General features: G+C 38.2%; 1 protein-coding gene across 3 annotated transcripts in view; it reads right to left on the bottom strand.

Annotated features, from left to right (window-relative positions):
• LOC5573673 (synaptic vesicle membrane protein VAT-1 homolog-like) overlaps positions 1 to 18,985 on the bottom strand; it is a 164,294-nt gene that overhangs the window by 17,652 nt on the left and 127,657 nt on the right. For all 3 annotated transcript variants that reach the window (XM_021842520.1, XM_021842519.1, XM_021842521.1), the window contains exon 4: positions 9,034 to 9,163. In XM_021842520.1, coding sequence (XP_021698212.1) covers positions 9,034 to 9,163 — 130 coding nt within the window. The remainder of the gene's footprint in view (positions 1 to 9,033; positions 9,164 to 18,985) is intronic.

The raw sequence follows: 18,985 nt of genomic DNA, 5'->3' as shown, positions 1-18,985 counted from the left end.
GATGTTTCCATAATTTCGACACGCTGATGATGACTTTCGTGTACCTAATCTAGCAATCCAGCAAGTAGCTATGATGAGGATGAGAGCCCTCTCACCCGATCAGAATTATAATCAGTTAGAGCAGGAGTTTTCAAACTTTGTGGCTTATGGAGCACTCTTCACAATTAAATTGTGTCCTATAGGGTAAAGGTTCCAATAGTGGAGGTACTAAGCACGGTTCAACTTTATTTAACCCCTCAAAATTCTAGTAGCACAATGAATGTACATATTATTGTTGTAACGGGAAGTAACGACCTGGGAGGGAGAAACCGATACAAAATTTATGTACGTCATAGTGAGCCGAGATTCTGCTGTCACGAACTGTCACTGTGAGCCCAGATCTTGAAGAATGGACATACTTGATAAAAGCGCGTAATTGATCAAAATAAATTTTTGCATTCCAACAAAGTTGACAACAATCGGTTGAAAATCAATTCCTGCGACACCTAAAAACAATGCCATAATAGTACCTTTTAATTTGATCGAATATAAAATAATGAAACACGCATCTTTTTACTGTTTTCCAATCATCATTAAAATTGGATGCACATAAAACTATGGCCCTTTTTCCAAGTTTGTCCAGAAAGATCGAAGGTACACAATAAAAGAAAACTAGCGATTTTCCCCAAGCCTGCCTTGATTGTCGTTGGTGAGCGGGAGTTATCTTGCAATTTGGAAAAGTGTTGTGTCATATTTCGTGTGTAGTATCGGTGCCTCCCTCCCAGGTAACGACCATTCATTAAATGAGAAAATTGATTTCATCGCAGTAACCATCGGGATGTCAGTGAAAAATAATACCTCCATTATTGGTACACGGTTCCTTTAGTTGCGGTATATTTTTAATTTGTGTTCCTATAGTTGCGGTATCCGTGGTTTTCCTATGGGATCCTCCACTATAGGAACACTTTACCGCAACTATTGGTAAAAGCAAGAAAAGTTTTAGCAATTTTAGTGATATTTCATCAGTTTTAAAACAATTTGAACGCTCTTTTCAACTACTCCGTGTATCAACAAGCCAATACGTCGATTGGCAGTGTCGGTTCCGTGGTCAAAGTGATAAAATCAGTGAAAACGGCACTACCGCAACTATAGGAACACCCACAACTACGGGAACACTTACCCTATTGCAATTTCGTTTGAAAGCTTCATTCTTTGACATGTGTTACTCGTCCCCATAATTTTGACGAATATCGTTTGATTTCATTTTAAAAACAATTTATCCTAATATGAATAGATATACTTTCTGTACTTACGATCTACTTCATTCCAATAGGGTAGGTGTACTGGTATTCGCCATAGTACCAGCATTCGTCACTCTGGATTATTTACCGTCTTATGACACAAATAGTCACAAGTGATCGATAAAATCAGTATTTTGTTCACTTATGTTGTGCTCTCGAAAATTCTAAATGTAGGATTCGAACCGACGACCCTCAGATCATGTTTGACCAATTTTCTATTTGCACCTGCCTAAGCCTCGTGTAGCACCAAGTGCTCCGGGGAATACGTTGTGAAAACCACTGAGTTAGATAAAAGAAAAGTATACTCTTGGGTATACTTTAATAAGCATTCTCTAAGCCTTTCTCCTCATCATCAGCTTCCTTGTCAACGACAGGTGAAGATTATTGAAGAAGTAGCAGGGATAAAAGATCTATCTCGAGCTCCTCTGTTGAATACTCACTCAGTCATGTTACTAATCCGTCAGGTTACTGGTCAATCTCACGATTTACGTAGGATTGACGAATAAGGATTGTTAGGGGCCTGGCGTAGTGGTCAGAACACACCACTCACGCCAAGGACCCTGGATCAAATCCCATTCCTAAGATAGTCACTTAAGATCTTAAGTTTATAGAGACGACTTCTTTCGGAAGGGAAATAAAGCCGTTGGTTGAGAGATAAACTAGTTCAGGCTTACAAATCTCGTTAAAAAAAAACCATAACAATAAGGATTTGTTTTAAATGTTAATATAAAAATATATTCCAAACCGTATATTGAAACCTCGTTCAATCATGTTTGTCATTTTTCGTTAGTCTGACTACAAAGTTGACTGTGTTTTTAGGACCAGAACCGGTAGGAAGTTGTACTTTCATATGGATACTCACGGCAACTGCAACCACTGTAAAATGCTGAAATGCTGAAGAGCGGAAGTTGCACCAATAAAGAATCCACTGAGCCCAAAATTTATTAGCACAAGAAACGAGAAGCTACTCCATTGCTGATGTCGGTTACGTGATAGTATTTCATAAGCAGCATAATGGTTCACCCCTTGGATACTGACGTGTTGGTTGGAGGTGAGCTAGTAGGATTTGTCTGGTGATGACGACGATATGAAATTTTTTGGCGTCATAAGAATATGAAGCTTATTCTTAATGTTCCTCATATATTTATTCAATATTTTATAAATAAACTGTATTCATGATAAGATTGCGGTAATTGAAATCCATATTTTGGGAGTTCATATTAATATGTTGGTTTTTCTCTCTGAGTGGACATTCAAAACTTTTAAGAATTTCCCATAGAAATGCTAAAAATCTTGAATAAAAACCCTTATTTCTCTTGATTTTGTAGAAATTTTTTTCTGCTAAATCGCAATCACCCTTCATTAGTTTAAGTTCATTAGTTCATTAATGAAATTGAATGCTGGTTGAAAGCTCTACTTCAGTGGAATATAGTTTCTATTCTTAGATTTATCATTTACCGTCACCGTCAATAGTCAATACTTTTATCTGTTCTCGAAGTTATCGTGCTCCCGCAACAGTCGTGAATAAACATCAGTCTACCATGGGCGTAGCTAGGCGGTGGCAAGACTGATGGAACAATTTTTGTTGTGGTCATTTTTTTTTCCTGGCAAATGAGCTTGCGAGGAATGTGCCAGAAACCTCAAAACGTTTCTACAAAGAATCTTGTGAACAGAAACTAACAGAACTATTAGTGATTATAACTCAAATCTAGCCAGGATTTTTTATAAAAAATTGTTAAGGAATATTTTTAGAGATATCTCTAAAAAGACCCTCAGGAAAGCCTTCTTAGAATTTTTCATTGTATTTCTCGGGATATTTTTTCACGGATTTTTAAGGGAAATTCTGCAATAGGGCGATATTTAAAGCTGAAAAGGCAATAGATGGCTCTTCTTCAGTGATAGTAAAAACAAAATCCTAAAAAAAAGAAAGCACCATGGAACATGAAATAAATACAAAAACTTATGTATTCACATTACGCTTGATTTCTAAACACTACTATTTCGATCCAGTTTCCTAATTGCTTGTAATTGACGTTCTTCATTATGTTCCATACGTTTTGACAGATTTCGACTACCATTCTTCCATGCGCTTGTGTTGGAAGTTTGAGAAATTTGAGAATTCAGCGTAGCGCGATCAGTGAGTGGAATACAAACATCAGTGTCGCCGCTCGGCGGCCAGTGAGAGAAACTGAATGTACGAAAGGTTGTTGTCTGTACTTTTTGCCACTGGCGCCAACTGTTAGCGTTTTGAGAATTAAATAAACATTCGTTACCCTATTATCACTCCAAAGATCTAGAATTTGTTCGTGGAGAACCATGAACTTCCATAGCTAATCATCAGCAATACCTTTAAGAAATTTTCGGGAATCTTTCTCAGAAGTTCTTGCAAGGGGACGGACCTGGTGTAGTGGTTAGAACACACGCCTCTCACGCCGAGGACCTGGGATCGAATCCCACCCCGAGATAGTTAATAAAGATAGAAAAAAAAAGTTACTTCAGCGAAGAACATTCTGAGAAAATTGTAAGAATTCCTCTAAATATTCGTCTAGGATGGCACCTTTATTAAAATTATTATACATTCCTTTAGAAATTATAAGTCTAAAAATTAATTACTTTAAGTTATTATTATGTATTTTTTTTTCTTTTTTGGAATTCATTCAGATTTTTTTCTATTGTAATTCTTTATAATTCTTCTGGAATTCTGCCATGATCACATGAACTCCTTCAATAATCCATTCAAATATTCTAAAACTTTCTTTTTAAATTCTTGACGAAATCCAGCATGGGACACATTAAATTTTATAAAAATACCTATGATAACTTTTTAAGAATTAGAACTTTTAGAAATTAATTGAATATTCCTTTTGCAATTCCTACATACTTTTTACTAAACTGAAATATCTTAGATCTTCCAAAGCAATTCCACTAGGATTTTTCAAGAATACAACCAGAAATATCACTAACTTTGGACGCATTGCTCTAGGCAGGAATTACACAACAGGGGATTTTTCTTGGAATTCTAAGATGAGTTCGATCGTTAATTGCTCTACTCCAGGGATTTTTTCAGTATTTAAGGCAGTTTGTGAATACTATCTTAAAGGTTTTTCCAGTAATGCTCTTAAGAATTCCTTCCTTCATGCTTTTCAAGCAAGTTTTGAAAATTTCTCCTGCATGTTTTCAAGCGATTGTTTTCTCATAACACAAGGCATTTCATGAAAAAAAGTTCTAAAGCGATTCCCGCAGAAATGTCTCAAAATAGTTCTCTGGAACTTAACAGGAGAATTTTCCAAAAATATAAAACATGAATTCTTCTTGGTGTTATCGAAAATTTAGTTTCTCTCACTGGCCGCCGAGTGGCGACACTGATGTTTGTATTCCACTCACAGATCGCGCTCTGCTCGGTTCTCAAATTTCTCAAACTTCCAACACAAGCACATGGAAGAATGATTGTCGAGAACTCTCGAAAACTTATTCAAACAGACTCAAGTCAGAAAAGTTGAAAAACTTATTTTGTCAATCCTACGTGTTTCGCAGACGAAATTCTACACGTTCCGCTTTATATCAACTAGATTTTTTTTACTTTTAGAACGCTTGATTTCAGGATTTACAAAACGGCGTAAGTAAGATTTTCAACTTTCGCAACCTAACCGTTACTTTCGCCGCTCCGTTGCATGGAGAGTGTCAAAGTGAGTTAACCACGAATCAAAACAAAACACTACTTGAGTCGATTTTACACTGATACAAAAACTTTTTAAGTAACTGACTGAAACGGCTTATCATTTTATAATACAATTTTTGTGGGAAACGATACCAACTACCTAGTGTTTTAACGCGGGCTGATTGCATGCAAAATTTAAGCGATGTACACGGCAAAAAAATGTTGAAAAGAGGATTCATTTCAAAACAGTTTTAAAAGACAGGTTGTGATTCTTCTTAATTAACATTCTCAAAACAGTGTGAAAGTTACTTACGTCGATTTGAAAAAGTAATCGATACTGTCAAAACGTGTGGAAAATAATTAAAAATTTAATTACATGCAATTAGGAAACTGGTTCGAAAAAGTAGTGATTGAAAATCAAGCGAAATGTGAATATATAACTTTTTGGGTATGTTCATCTACCGTTGTGCTTTCTTCGCTTCAGGATTTCATCAGTGCTAGTAAACTGAAAAATAATCATCTATTGCCTTTTCAATTTTCAATATCGCCCTATTGCTGAAATTTTCATCTCAGGATTACTTCGAATATTTAGATCAGAAGTTTCCCAATAATACAATAGAAATTATTTCATAGATACTTCCAGAACTTCATCTAATATCTTCATCAGGTTGTTACTTACATTAATCCATGAATTCCTCCATCAACACCTTCAAAAATTAATCTATGGCATTCGATGGAAGTTTATCACAATATCCTAGACAAATCTTAGAGAAGTACTTGAAGGAATGTCTGGGTTAATTCTAAAAAAAGAAGCGTTACAAATTTCTTAGATAACTTCTCGTGGAGTTATTTAGTAGCTGTAGTAGTGAATGAATTTCTGGACGAATTTTTCAAGTTATGTTCAAAGGAATTACAAGCAAAGCTTCAGATGAAATTACTACTACTATTTTGGAGGAAATTCAAAAAATTCTGGGTAAAAATTCTATGTGAAAGAAGATTGTTGATCTAGAATAATTTCATAGATTCTAGGAGTAGTAATTGTTGTTAATTCTTAAAAAATCCCAGAAGGTATATAAGGAAGAGCTTCTTGAGGAGATCCTAAGAGAATTCTTAGAGTTGTTTTCGAAGATATCTGTGAAAGATCTTTTGGAGGAATCATCGGATGCATTTAAATTAAATACTCTGAATAAATCCATTAGAAAAAATATACATTAACCTTTACAGTACTAAGTGTCGTCATCGAAATTTCAAAATTCTGTGTCTTCGCCATCGTTCGATCGATTTTGATGAGATTTTCAGGAACAATCACAAATAAGTTAGGTGTATTTTTGATTCATGCTTTGAAATTTTTGAATTCAATGATGGTTCCGGATTAAGGAATATAAAAAATCAATGGATCATTGATCTACTTGATATTTGATATTTGAATAATATTTCTATGTACCTGTTCAAGTTTGTAAACTATTGCGGTTCCGGCGACACCCAGTACTGTAAAGGATAAAGATTTGTCGATAGAATTCATGAAATAATTTATGGAAGAGCATCAGAATTTTGCGATTAGTCTGGTATTCTCTTTATATTTATGATTTAATGATGATCGTACATCAAAGAATTTTCTGGGTTGTTTTCGGTCTTCGCCAACGCCAGTGTTCAACGAATTTAATTTTAGCTTAAAACCTATGAAGAGATCTTGAGATTACAGCTATCAAACTAGAAATCACATATTTCCTAGCACCAGTAGTGAGATTCTGATGAAATTGCGGTAGAATTTTGAGGCACCCCGTTTTTTTTTTTCTTAAAATCATGCTGAATTCCGGAAATTCTTAGTGTTTCTGTGATATTCTTGTTATTTTGGTGAGGTTCCTGATAGTATCCTTGAAATTTCTAGAATGTAGAATGTAGAGATTTTTATGGGAATTGTAGTGACTACGATGGTAATCGTAAGAATTCAATGAAGATCTCCCACAAAACAACACTAGGGTTCCCTTTGAAATTATTAAAATTCTTATTGATTTCACAAAAAATCCCATTGGAACCTACAGACTTAAACGGAATCGCCGAAAACCCAACAGCTGATATCTCGGTAATAATTTGTCGATTCTCGGTAAAACTTCTACCGATATTTTGGCAAATGTTTACCGAATCTCGGTAACGTTCGCCGAGATCTCGGTAAAAAAAATAGGATTGCTGAAATCTCGGTAAAATAAGTTCCGAGATTCGGCATTGAAAATTACCGTATTCTCAGCTGTTGGGTTCTCGGCGAAACGTTTTACTGAGGTCGGTGAAATAATTGTGTGTAGAAAATACTTACCGACATTCAAAAGGTTTATATTAAAGCATTGCTTTGAAATTCCATCGCAATTGTAGATCAACGAAATCTTAAAGGTTTTTACAATAATTCCAAAGATTGATTTTTAGAATTCCAAATATTCACACAATAATTTACAGAGAATTCTACCAAAATCTCAAAGATTCTTACAGAAATAACGTCTCAAAGATACCCACAGTTCCAAGAGATTAATAGTCCCATTCCCACCCGAATGCTAGAGTTTTTACCAGATTTTCTAGAATGGCTTTCAAAATTCGCTTTTCAAAGTTCCTAAAGGAATTCCGGAATTCTAAAGGAAATCTGAGAATCTGAGATGTCAGAATTCAAACGTAAAATTTAGAATTACTTAATAAATATCTGAATTCCCACCGACATCCCAAAATTCCTAGAAAATGACATAATTATCGTAATGCCAGAATTCACACGGATATTACAAACTATTACAACCGGTAACCTTATCGGAGTCTCAAAATTGGCGGGGCGAATGTTTTCGTAACCTCAGAATTCCTAAGCAAAACTCAAAATACCTTCCGAATTATCAAAACTCATATTGTTTTCCCATGATTCCTCAAAAGTAAATTACATGATTACTCAAAAGTAAATTACACCATTCAATTCCGTAATCTCAAAGCATGTGTAGCAAGCAACCTCTGAAGCTAACTACCAGTAGCTTTGTAGTAAATGCTACTTTTATTCATAGCAACACGTTGTTTGTAAAATGATCGAAAGGTGTAGAAAGGAAAATGACAAAATATGTTCCACTCGTGTTCCACATATAGTGTTTACTGCCGAGAATGTAGTGAACTCAACTTTACTACATTTTATTCATACCGCCCAATATCCCTGAACAATCTCTACAGGGTTTCTGAGTAACTTCTGAAGGATTCTGTATGAGTTGTAAGAGAATTCACAAAAAAATAAAAAGTGCATCGTGTTTCCAAATACTTTTAGGAATGTCAGAAAAACTCCCTAGAAAAGTACTACGTAGGGAGCCGGATCCTATTCTTGGCACTTCTGATTCACTTCGGCAGTGGGGTTTTTTAAAAGCTACTGAGCTCATATTTGGCTACAATATGCGTCGTATTGAAATGCTTATTTTTGCAATGTTTCAGACGATTCGACCGAGAAAAACCCCCCATGCCAAAGTGAATCATGGAAGTGCCCAAGTAGCTCTGCACCCTACCTTAAGAAGAAACTGAAAAAAAAATCATCGGGAGAGAATCACGAGAAAAAATTGTGGTTTGGACTACACTTTGTTTGACAGTGAACAAAGTGAAGGGTGAATGTTATATAGAAAGGGATGCAGGGGGTGCGTATAATAATCGTTTTTGCGTAAAATTCGTGAATGAACTTTTAAGGTCGCTCGTTCATCACACCACACCTTCCTTATTTTTGAAAAACCTGTCTACGACCCCAATACGGGGTTTCTACTCAATCATCATAATGAGAAACTGTCGCCCATTGCATAGCGGAATCACCTTGCTTCATTGCACTGCTCTAACATCAACTCCTCAAACAAGTACAATGTCTTGCACTTAACCACACTTCACTACCAACTCAACTCGACGCAGCGTGTTGCAAGTTTTGCAAACAAGATTGCAGATTAAAAACTTTTCCCATTATATTTTCTTTCTAACGCACCCACCACACGTCGAATGTTCTCGGCCACAATCGCCACAGCAGCTTCTCATCATCACCATTTCATGGTGTCCTCTCGCAATTTGTTCACTTTCGGTTTTTGGACGGGTTTGTTCGTAAGCTCTTACCTTGAATCCTTCGACTTCCTCGCCGACGGCTTCGACTTCACCGGCGCACTCGAAGCCCAGAATGGTTGGAGTCTTTGGCGGTGAATCGATGGCTCCCAAACGTACCATCAAGTCCTGGAAGTTCAGACCGCTGTGGAAGAGATAAGAGTGAAAATGTGGACCATTGTTAGTATAATTTTCCGACTATATAACGATCACTTGTCTGTTCGCTTATCGCATGGTGGATGTACTCAGAGTTGGGTAGGAAGATTTTCGAAGCACAATGCTCGTGTTTTTGTGGATTATGTGGATTAGGGTGTACCGGTAGTAACGTTGGAGTGCTTAAGGATTCCATGGAGCAAATTCTGACGAATTTCCCTTAAGCAACCTCTGAGATATCACTCGAAGCTTTTTTGGAAGAATTGTTAGAATTACTAGAGATATCCCTGTAAAAGTCCCTGATAGTATTTTTTATGAAACCTCTGGTGAAATCACTACGATAATTCCTGAAGCTTTTATTCGAATAATCTGAGCAGAAATTCTTGAAGAATAAGTTAAATAGTCGCTTAATAGTCTGTGAAGGTTGCTTTTAAGTAGTTATTTTGTGAGGTTCAATATTATTTCTTGAAAATTTGATGACTCATTTCAATGAAATATTTCAACAAAATCTCAATACCTTATCGAATGTTCGGAATATGAAAAAAAAACATAAAAAGGTCTCGTCAAATAATGCTAGAAAAAAAAACAGAACAAAGCCACCCTAGCGTTAATTTTATGAACTTGAATCGTAGAGGCAAGAAAAAAACGCATGTGACAGAGAGCATCTGGTAAATGTTTCCCAATTTATATTCCACACATAATTAAAGAAATTTCTACACTTTGGAGAGCTCCAGTGTCGAGATGTTTCAAGTATGCAGCTTCAGTAGCTCTCTAGGTTCTAGCTAGACTAGACAGACAGACAAGCATATGGATCGGCAGATATAGAGCGACGAAACGTGATGGCACTAACTGTTGTTGGATTCAAGAGGGAAACTTGCCAATGCTTGGAACAAAAAATATCATCCACATTTACTTGACAGCAAAAGCTGGGAAATTCGTGTGCAACTCGCAGATGGTGACAAATGGAAGAGTTGCTTTCCACTACGAATTCGTATGCGGAATAGGTTCCAGTTGCCAATAGTGAATGCTGGGAGCACTTCCTCCTAGTAGATATGTACTGAAATGGTAATGATGGGACTGGAAACACGTTCCCTTCCAACAAACATGCGAGATGGCTGTTGGGACACATTCTTGGGATGTTTTGCTGGCCTGGCGGCCTGACAGGAGAGCATCTTACTTGGCAACGACACCCCGGATTGGCCCAGCTGGGAGATGAATGGATGCGGCAAGTTTTTCCTCTTTAAATTTATGAATTTTACTCCACTGTGCTGCAGGACGGAAAAGTGAAAAAGAAACGAACAGACGAGTTGTTGTCAAGTTGTCTAGCAATTCAAAACTCCCCCGCTCGTTGTTGAATGGCTGCTGGGTTGAAGTGAGACCATGAGGCATGATTTATGTTATCGGGTCGAACTAATCTTAACGGTTCCCGAATTAGTCCACATTGATGGGCACGGAATGGTACGGTTATGGCGATTTGATGATCTGTTGAAAGTGATTGGTTCACTTTGTTTAGATTACACATTAGAGGGGAAATGGGTTCGCATTAAAGCGTGTATGATGTAGTGGCATATGACATTCTTTCTGACACAATGGTCGACATTCAATCAGTCGACCTCCGAAATATTTCTAAAATGTGTCATGCTCACAATCAAAAGTTTTCAAACTAAGGATACATACAAATTTATTGACTAATTTTTTTTTCTTGCATATGTATTACATGATTACATTTTAGGAATGCAAAGTCCTGATTTTGGCAACGCGTAATTTTAAAATTTTTAAACGTTTTAAAACTCTTCTAGTTCAGAACTAACATCCGGCATATTGTTAATGTATTAGACTGGCCCACCTTAGTATGGGAGAAAAATAAAGTTGTATAATTCCACGGGGCACCCACCAGGATTATTCATTAGGGTTAAAGGAAGACTTCCTGAAAGTTTCAGCTCATTTGGTCGTTCCATGAGCTGGCGCAATTGAATTGAAGTTAATATGGGATTTTCAGCTCCAACATATAGGAAACAGCACATCATTTCCTGTTTGAGTCAGGAAAATTCTTGATCGCGTTCAATTGAACCCAAAATGTCAAAAACACTACTTGATACTATAGCAAACAATATTGTAGAAGGTTGTATGATGATTGAACTTGATAAAGTTGGTGTTTTAACTATCTGAAGTAGATTTGCAATATTGCATAGTATTCCTTCAACTTAGCTGGGTGGTAGCCACTAAGCGCATCATAGCCACCTATGACGCTGGGCGAGCTGCGGCACAAGGTGCATGCACATGTGTGATTGTACGGGAGTGCTGATCTAAGCCTAACTTTCAACAACTGAAAGCTTAATGAAAATGAGCTTAAATCCAGATACAACCTTCGGCAACTATGTTCATTAGCGTATCAACTAGTGAATTTGTCATTCTGGGCTCAATTGAATGCGATTAACTAGTGTACGAGACGAAACAGTGACATAGGGTCAATTTTCAATATATTTGAGACGAATATTCCATACAAATTTTGAATTGAATGATAAGATTTGCCGGCTGCTTGGGCACGTCAGGAGTTAATCATCAATATTAACCTCCTTTTCCCGAGCAGCCTAGATAGCCGCGTAGTGTCGGTAGCGGTTGTTTCAACTGGCTAAGAATTAACACTACGGACTGCCTGTTCCGGTGGTAAAAGTCCACCTCACAGGTGACCCCTAATTTATGGTGTGATGCGTACCGTGCCTAGGAATGAATGGTTAGGGGGGTCTAAATAAAACCTAACCGCAAACGGAGCCTGTGGGGTACCAGGGCGCCCTCCACAGTATTGAGTCCTTCCTGTGCTACCCGGAGCAATGGTGCAGGTGACCTTGTGTTTCTCCGAGATAATCGGCTGCCCTTCTTCAGTCTCTATCCTGAGGCTTAATAAGGGTGGGATTATGAATATGTTGACATTAAATTAAATTAATTTAAATTATCACCTATATGGATTCGCATTATGCGTTTTACACAGTGTGTTCTGTGCTCTTTCGCCTTTGGCGACTTTAAATAGATACCGATCTGGTTTTTTCGTTGCTGGTCTTTTTCGTGCTGAGATTGCAAAAAGCTTAATCCTGCCTAGTTTGGGTAGTGGCTACGGTTAGGTTAGCTCAGATCAATCTTCAGCATAAAAGAACAGCAACGATCAATCTTTGCAGACTCATGCAAAATGGTGCAGCCCAAGTGGCGCTAGTTCAAGAACCCTACTTTCGTAGAGGGAACTTCTATCTAGGTAACCTTGTGGACCCAGTTTTTGCTACTTTCAGCAAACTTGAAATTGCAAACTCGCGCTCCATGCCCCGCGCATGCGTGCTCGTTAATAAAGCAATCGTTGCTGCACTCATTTCTGAGTTAACTACCAGAGATGTATGTGCTGTCACAATCGATGTTTCTGTTGGTGACCTCAACAGGAAATACGTCTATTGTTCGGTATATTTACCACATGATGAACCATCCCCAACGGATGACTTCAAACGAGTTGTCGTACACTGCGTAACAAAAGGCCTTCCGCTGATTGTGGGCAGTGATGCCAATGCTCATCACATCATCTGGGGCAGCTCGGATATCAATTTGAGAGGCTCCAGTCTGATGGAATATTTAAGTAGTACAGACCTTGGATTACTTAACATAGGCAATCGCCCAACCTTCATGGTTTCTAATAGAGAAGAAGTGTTAGACATAACGCTCTGCTCGAATAGAATCAGTCACGAGTTGACGAATTGGCATGTATCAGATGAGGAATCATTATCTGATCATCGCTAAATCTTCTTTGAACATTCAAATGTAACTGCGCAGACTTTGCGTTTTAGGAATCCCCGGTCAACAAACTGGGAACTCTATATTGAATTGGTTGCGACCAAATTTCATGGATATTCTCCGTCCATTGAAAATCCAAGTGATCTGGATGATGCAGTTGATACTACAACATCCTACATTATGGAAGCTTTTGAAGAAGCATGTCCTCTGCGGTCTGTAAAGACTACAAGAGGGACCCCATGGTGGAATTCCGATTTGAATAGACTCAGGAAACAATGTAGAAGGAGTTGGAACAGACGCCGTTCAGCTGGATCAGAGTCGTTCAAGTCGGCTCGCAAGGCTTACAAGAAGGCTCTTCGTTTTGCTGAACGATCCGGCTGGAAAAACCTTTGTACAAATGTTTCCAGTTTGAGTGAAGTCAGTCGGCTGAACAAAATCCTTGCAAAATCTAAGGATTTCCAAGTGAACGAAATTCGCTTACCTAATGGTGACTTTACTTCTTCCGATGAAGAAGTTTTAGAATGTTTATTCAATACACACTTCCCCGGATGTGTGGACATAGCATCTATGGATGAACCAAATGTCTTTTCATGTAGTTACGAGTCTCTGGCCTCGGCTCGCAGTATCGTAACTACTGAATCGATTCAATGGGCACTTGATAGTTTTGCTCCTTTCAAATCTCCAGGAGCGGATGGGATTTATCCTGTTCTGCTCCAAAAGGGACTTGAGTTTATCAAACATGTTTTGAAAAAGCTACTTGTAAGCAGTTTTGCTACCGGGTACATTCCCAGATCCTGGCGTGATATTACTGTAAAGTTTATCCCGAAAGGAGGACGTGCGTCGTATGAAGAAGCGAAGAGTTTTAGACCAATCAGTCTGACCTCTTTTCTTCTGAAATGTCTGGAACGCATTATCGATCATCACATCCGTGATGTTTATTTGGCAAACATGCCTCTTCATGTGAATCAACATGCTTACCAATCTGGAAAGTCCACTGTGACTCTTTTACACAAAGTTGTATACGATATCGAGAAAGCATTCGCTCAGAAGCAATCCTGCTTGGGTGTTTTCTTGGATATTGAGGGTGCCTTTGATAACGTGTCTTTCGATGCCATATTGGAAGCCGCACGAAACCATGGGCTACCTACAATGATTACCAATTGGATTCATCAAATGCTCAAAAACCGACATCTCTTCTCGACATTGCGTCAAGCAGCGATTCGAAAATTGAGTGTTTGCGGATGCCCCCAAGGGGGAGTCTTATCACCACTTTTGTGGAATCTCGTAGCAGATACGCTATTGACGCAACTCAATAATTGCGGTTTTCCAACTTATGGATTTGCCGACGACTATCTATCTTTGATAGTTGGTATGTGCATAAGCACCCTATTCGACCTGATGCAATGTGCTCTTCAGGTAGTTGAGAGTTGGTGTCGCCAATATGGCCTTTCGGTTAATCCGAATAAAACATCTATTGTTCTTTTTACGGAAAGACGAAACCGCGATGGAATTCGACCTTTACGTCTTTTTGGCACTGAGATTAATGTGACTGATCAAGTAAAGTATGTCGGAGTCATTCTAGATTCCAAACTTTCATGGACACCTCACATTGATTTCAGAATCAAAAAAGCTTGCATGGCCTTCGGTCAATGCCGGCGAACCTTTGGTAAAACTTGGGGCCTCAAACCCAAATATATCAAATGGATTTACACAACAGTTGTTCGACCAATATTGGCATATGGATGTCTTGTGTGGTGGCAAAAGGGTGAAGTGAGAATAATCCAGTCAAAATTGGGTCATCTCCAAAGGATGTGCTTGATGGCGATGTCTGGTGCGTTCTCTACAACTCCCACAGCAGCGCTCGAGGCCCTTTTTGACGTTGCGCCACTACACATACATCTTAAACAAGAAGCACTTTCTTGCTCTTACCGTTTATGGGTACTGGATCTACTGGAGAAAAATCCAGTAAATCGTAGATCTACACACACTTCGTTGTTTCCACTTTTGGTGAATTGGGACAAAATTGTCCTTGCTCCAAGTGATCTCACAATTGCTTGTCACTTTCCTTACAGGACATTTACTACACAATTCCCTTCACGGGAAGAGTGGACATCTGGCTATTTGGAAAGAAGTATATCAAACAATATAGTATGTTATACTGATGGCTCCCTTCTTGAAGGTAGAGCTGGTGCAGGAGTACATTCTCGTGAGCTAAGGCTGAATCAGTTTTACTCACTTGGTAGAAACTGCACCGTTTTTCAGGCGGAAATATTTGCTCTTATGTGTGGAGTGCAATCAGCACTTCAACAGCGCGTAATGGGTAAAGTCATATACTTCTGTTCAGATAGTCAAGCTGCTATAAAAGCTCTCGCTTCGGCCAACTCAAGGTCGAAGCTTGTTATCGCATGTCGAACTCAAATTGAGGAACTGAATTCAGTCAACTCTGTAAACCTTGTATGGGTACCTGGCCATTCTTCCATCGCTGGAAATGAATTGGCTGATGAGCTAGCTCGCGATGGAGCATCGCATGACTTCATTGGCCCTGAGCCGGCTATTCCAATTTCGAAGTGCTGGGTGAAGCTTCAGATAAATTCTTGGGCGGCAACTCAGCACAAGCAATATTGGAATAGTTTGGAGTCATGTCGTCAAACAAAATTGTACATTACTGAGCCATCTCCAAGGGTGGCGAAGTGTTTAACAAATCTGTCAAAGCAGAATTGCAGTCTCTTGGTCAGAGCGTTGACAGGCCACTGCCGACTCAACTATCACATGGCAAATATTCAGCGTGCTGACTCATTTGTGTGTGATAGTTGTGACTCCGATTATGGAACTTCGTATCACCTGATATGTAACTGTCCAGTTTTTTCGCAAATGCGATTCCAATTACTTGGTAAACACTTATTAAGTGAAACTGAATTCAGAAGCCTGAATCTTCAGGACATTCTGTTATTCTTAACCCGCTGTGGTAATGAGCTATAGGCTCTCTTTACGCTCATGCGTTTTGCAGTGCCCTTTTTAGGGCGCTGTTTGAACCCATTGTGGTATGGAGCTACATGCTCTCAATTCGCTTATGCGATTTTCCCTCTTCAAGGGACCCCATTCCTATTTCCTCCCATCTTTCCCTTCCCTTTCCTCTCCCATCGGGTAGATGATGAAATAGGCTCAAATATGGCGATGGCACAAATCTCCCAACTGGTGGGGAACGTGCCTTTGGAGCCGGCCTTCTGATACCTGATTAATGAAAATGAGCTTAAATCCAGATACAACCTTCGGCAACTATGTTCATTAGCGTATCAACTAGTGAATTTGTCATTCTGGGCTCAATTGAATGCGATTAACTAGTGTACGAGACGAAACAGTGACATAGGGTCAATTTTCAATATATTTGAGACGAATATTCCATACAAATTTTGAATTGAATGCGCCAGCTGGGGGAGCAACCAAATGAGTTGAAATTTTGAGAGAGCTTTTTTCTTACCCTAAGACACATATCTAGGGGGTGCCCCGTTGAATTTTACAACTTTTTTGTTTAAGGGCCAGTCTATTAATGTATTCATGAATGCTAAAAAAGTATTTTAGCAAGCTGAATGATTGTATGAATGAATTGACGTTAACACGTGGCTACTGCCATAGCAGACTGGACTTTTCCATAAACTATCTGAATACACACTGTATGCAACGTATGTTTATCCACACAAGTTGATGTATACACTAATGTTAACATATTTTCCTCTTGTAGCATTTTTTTTTTCGAATTATTAAGTGTTGTGCACACGTTCAACACAATTATTTTACTACAGTAAACTCTCTCTCTCTCCCTTTCGATATAGAAGGAAATATCGAATTACGAAGGATATTATTGAGTTGGAGTCAGAGAGATAAACTTCAGAAAGTTGTGAAATCAATCTTAATAGCTGAAATTCACACCGGTGTATGGAAAATATCTAGTAAGACAAATAGTTTACTGTAACTCCCGAATATCATCAAATTTCCCCATGACAGATCGATTTTCACTAATTCCAACGTGTCCCACCAGAAGATGCAGGAATTGCAAAACATGTGGTGGCATCTATCGTTGCTGCCCAAAAGTCACAACCTGTATTTATGTCGCCCATTAAATCCTGCAGAGGAGGTAATATAATTTACGACTTGATAGGCTACCAACGAACCAACCAACCAACTTCTGACAGCCGGGATCCTCTTCTTTACAAGGTAGCAGAGTAGTGAAGCGAGGAGGGGGTGGTCCTACACGTGTAACGTTCGTCCTGCGCGTACGTGCGTAGGGAAAACAAATTCTTTGCCATGGAAATACGGATTACGGAAAAGTTCTACCTGGATGGGCGGAATGTTCCAAGGGACATCTTATAACCTCGTTGAGGGGATCCCATCCCCCCATATTCTATCACGGTTGATGCGAAAAGTTTTCGTAGCGGTTCGATGCGTATGTCGCAGTCAATTCCTTTTTTGATGATACTTAGGTATGTAGCCTTGTTCTCAGGCGGAAAACAAAATCGAACCGTCACGCGGCGGTGTCAACATGCATCTTCGTTCGATATCTCGAACCTTCTGGGCCTATAAGCTGTGGAAGAGGTTCTTTTGAAGGACAAGTTCGCGGTTGGTGGTTAATGGGAATTCGCTTTCATTTGATTAAAATGCTCTCGATGATCATAAAGGGCTAAATATTATTTACTTGTTTGTTGAATATTGGGAAATGGCACAATTGAGGGCCTTGCTTAGCCGAGTCCGCGGCTACAAAGCAAAGCCATGCTAAAGGTGTGTGAGTTCGATTCCCGGTCGGTCCAGGATCTTTTCGTAACGGAAATTTCCTTGACTTCCCTGGGCATATAGTATCATCGTACCTGCCACACGATATACGAATGCGAAAATGGTAACTTTGGCAAAGAAAGCTCTCAGTGGAAGTGCTCATAAGAACACTACGCTGAGAAGCAGGCTCTGTCCCAGTGAGGACGTAAATGCCATGAAGAAGAGAAGAACAGTTGATATATTTCGCCAATGAAGTTTCATTAAAGGAATGAAGCTCATTGAGATTGCAAGACCAATAAGTTCTTTATATTAAGGTACCGTGGGGTAAGTGGATACAGAAAAATCAATAGTTAACTTCATTGTTATGTACAGCTAATGTGAATAATTTTATTCTAACTTTTTTCTGTGAATAACAAAAGAGGGGTTAATGTACTTAAAATCGTCATTTAATTCGATTTTTCTGATTGTTATGTATTGAGTATAAGGGGCTTAAAAATTTGCGCCAAATGTGTTGTAATTATATATAATGGGAATGATATTACTCTCGTTCTTGTTATTAGTGCTAGTAATGTTACATTTTAATATTTTAAATTTAAAAAGTATCTTCATTTAATCAAAATATAATAAAAAATATGTATATATTTGTTTACACTAATTCCAACAAAAAAAAAAACATTGTAACTAGAACAATTTGGAGAAAATTCATTTATTCATACACATAAGTTATACAGAAGTATTGTAGGATTATTCCTAACGATGTTTTCGAAAACACTCTTAGTTTAAAAATATTAGTTACATTTAGTTTTGAATAACAAACGGAAATCCTTCTATTCTATTTATAAATATATGTGTATCATCTGTCTAGAACAATTTATATGGTCAAATAAAGTACGATACTATGCTTTCAATTGGAACATCAGTATATTTTGCTCTTTTGCAACTCAGCTTAGATAAACCACGAAAAGTTTCGTGTGAATTTTGAAATTATTATTCTTTTATATTTTTTATAGCAGAAAGGTTTTTTAGGTGGGAATGGAAAAAATAAAGGAAATCAACATTTGCGGATATTGAAGCTTATTGAAATTCTCTTAAGCAGTCTGCCTATAAATGATAATAATACTTGATCCACTTACCCCACCCCTTTAGTAGGGGTAAGTGTACCATGTACAATATATCTGTAGTTAAAAATCACAATTTTTTCTTCGTGATTCATTCAATTAGAACTGAAATGCTCACCATGTGTCGAAAAATATAATAGAATTCGATTTCACACAGAGAT

The sequence above is a fragment of the Aedes aegypti genome, chromosome 2, assembly GCF_002204515.2.
Source record: "Aedes aegypti strain LVP_AGWG chromosome 2, AaegL5.0 Primary Assembly, whole genome shotgun sequence".
Classification (NCBI taxonomy): Eukaryota; Metazoa; Arthropoda; class Insecta; order Diptera; family Culicidae; genus Aedes; species Aedes aegypti.
Note: the sequence above shows the minus strand (reverse complement) of the source record. Positions and strands in the feature narration are given on the sequence as shown.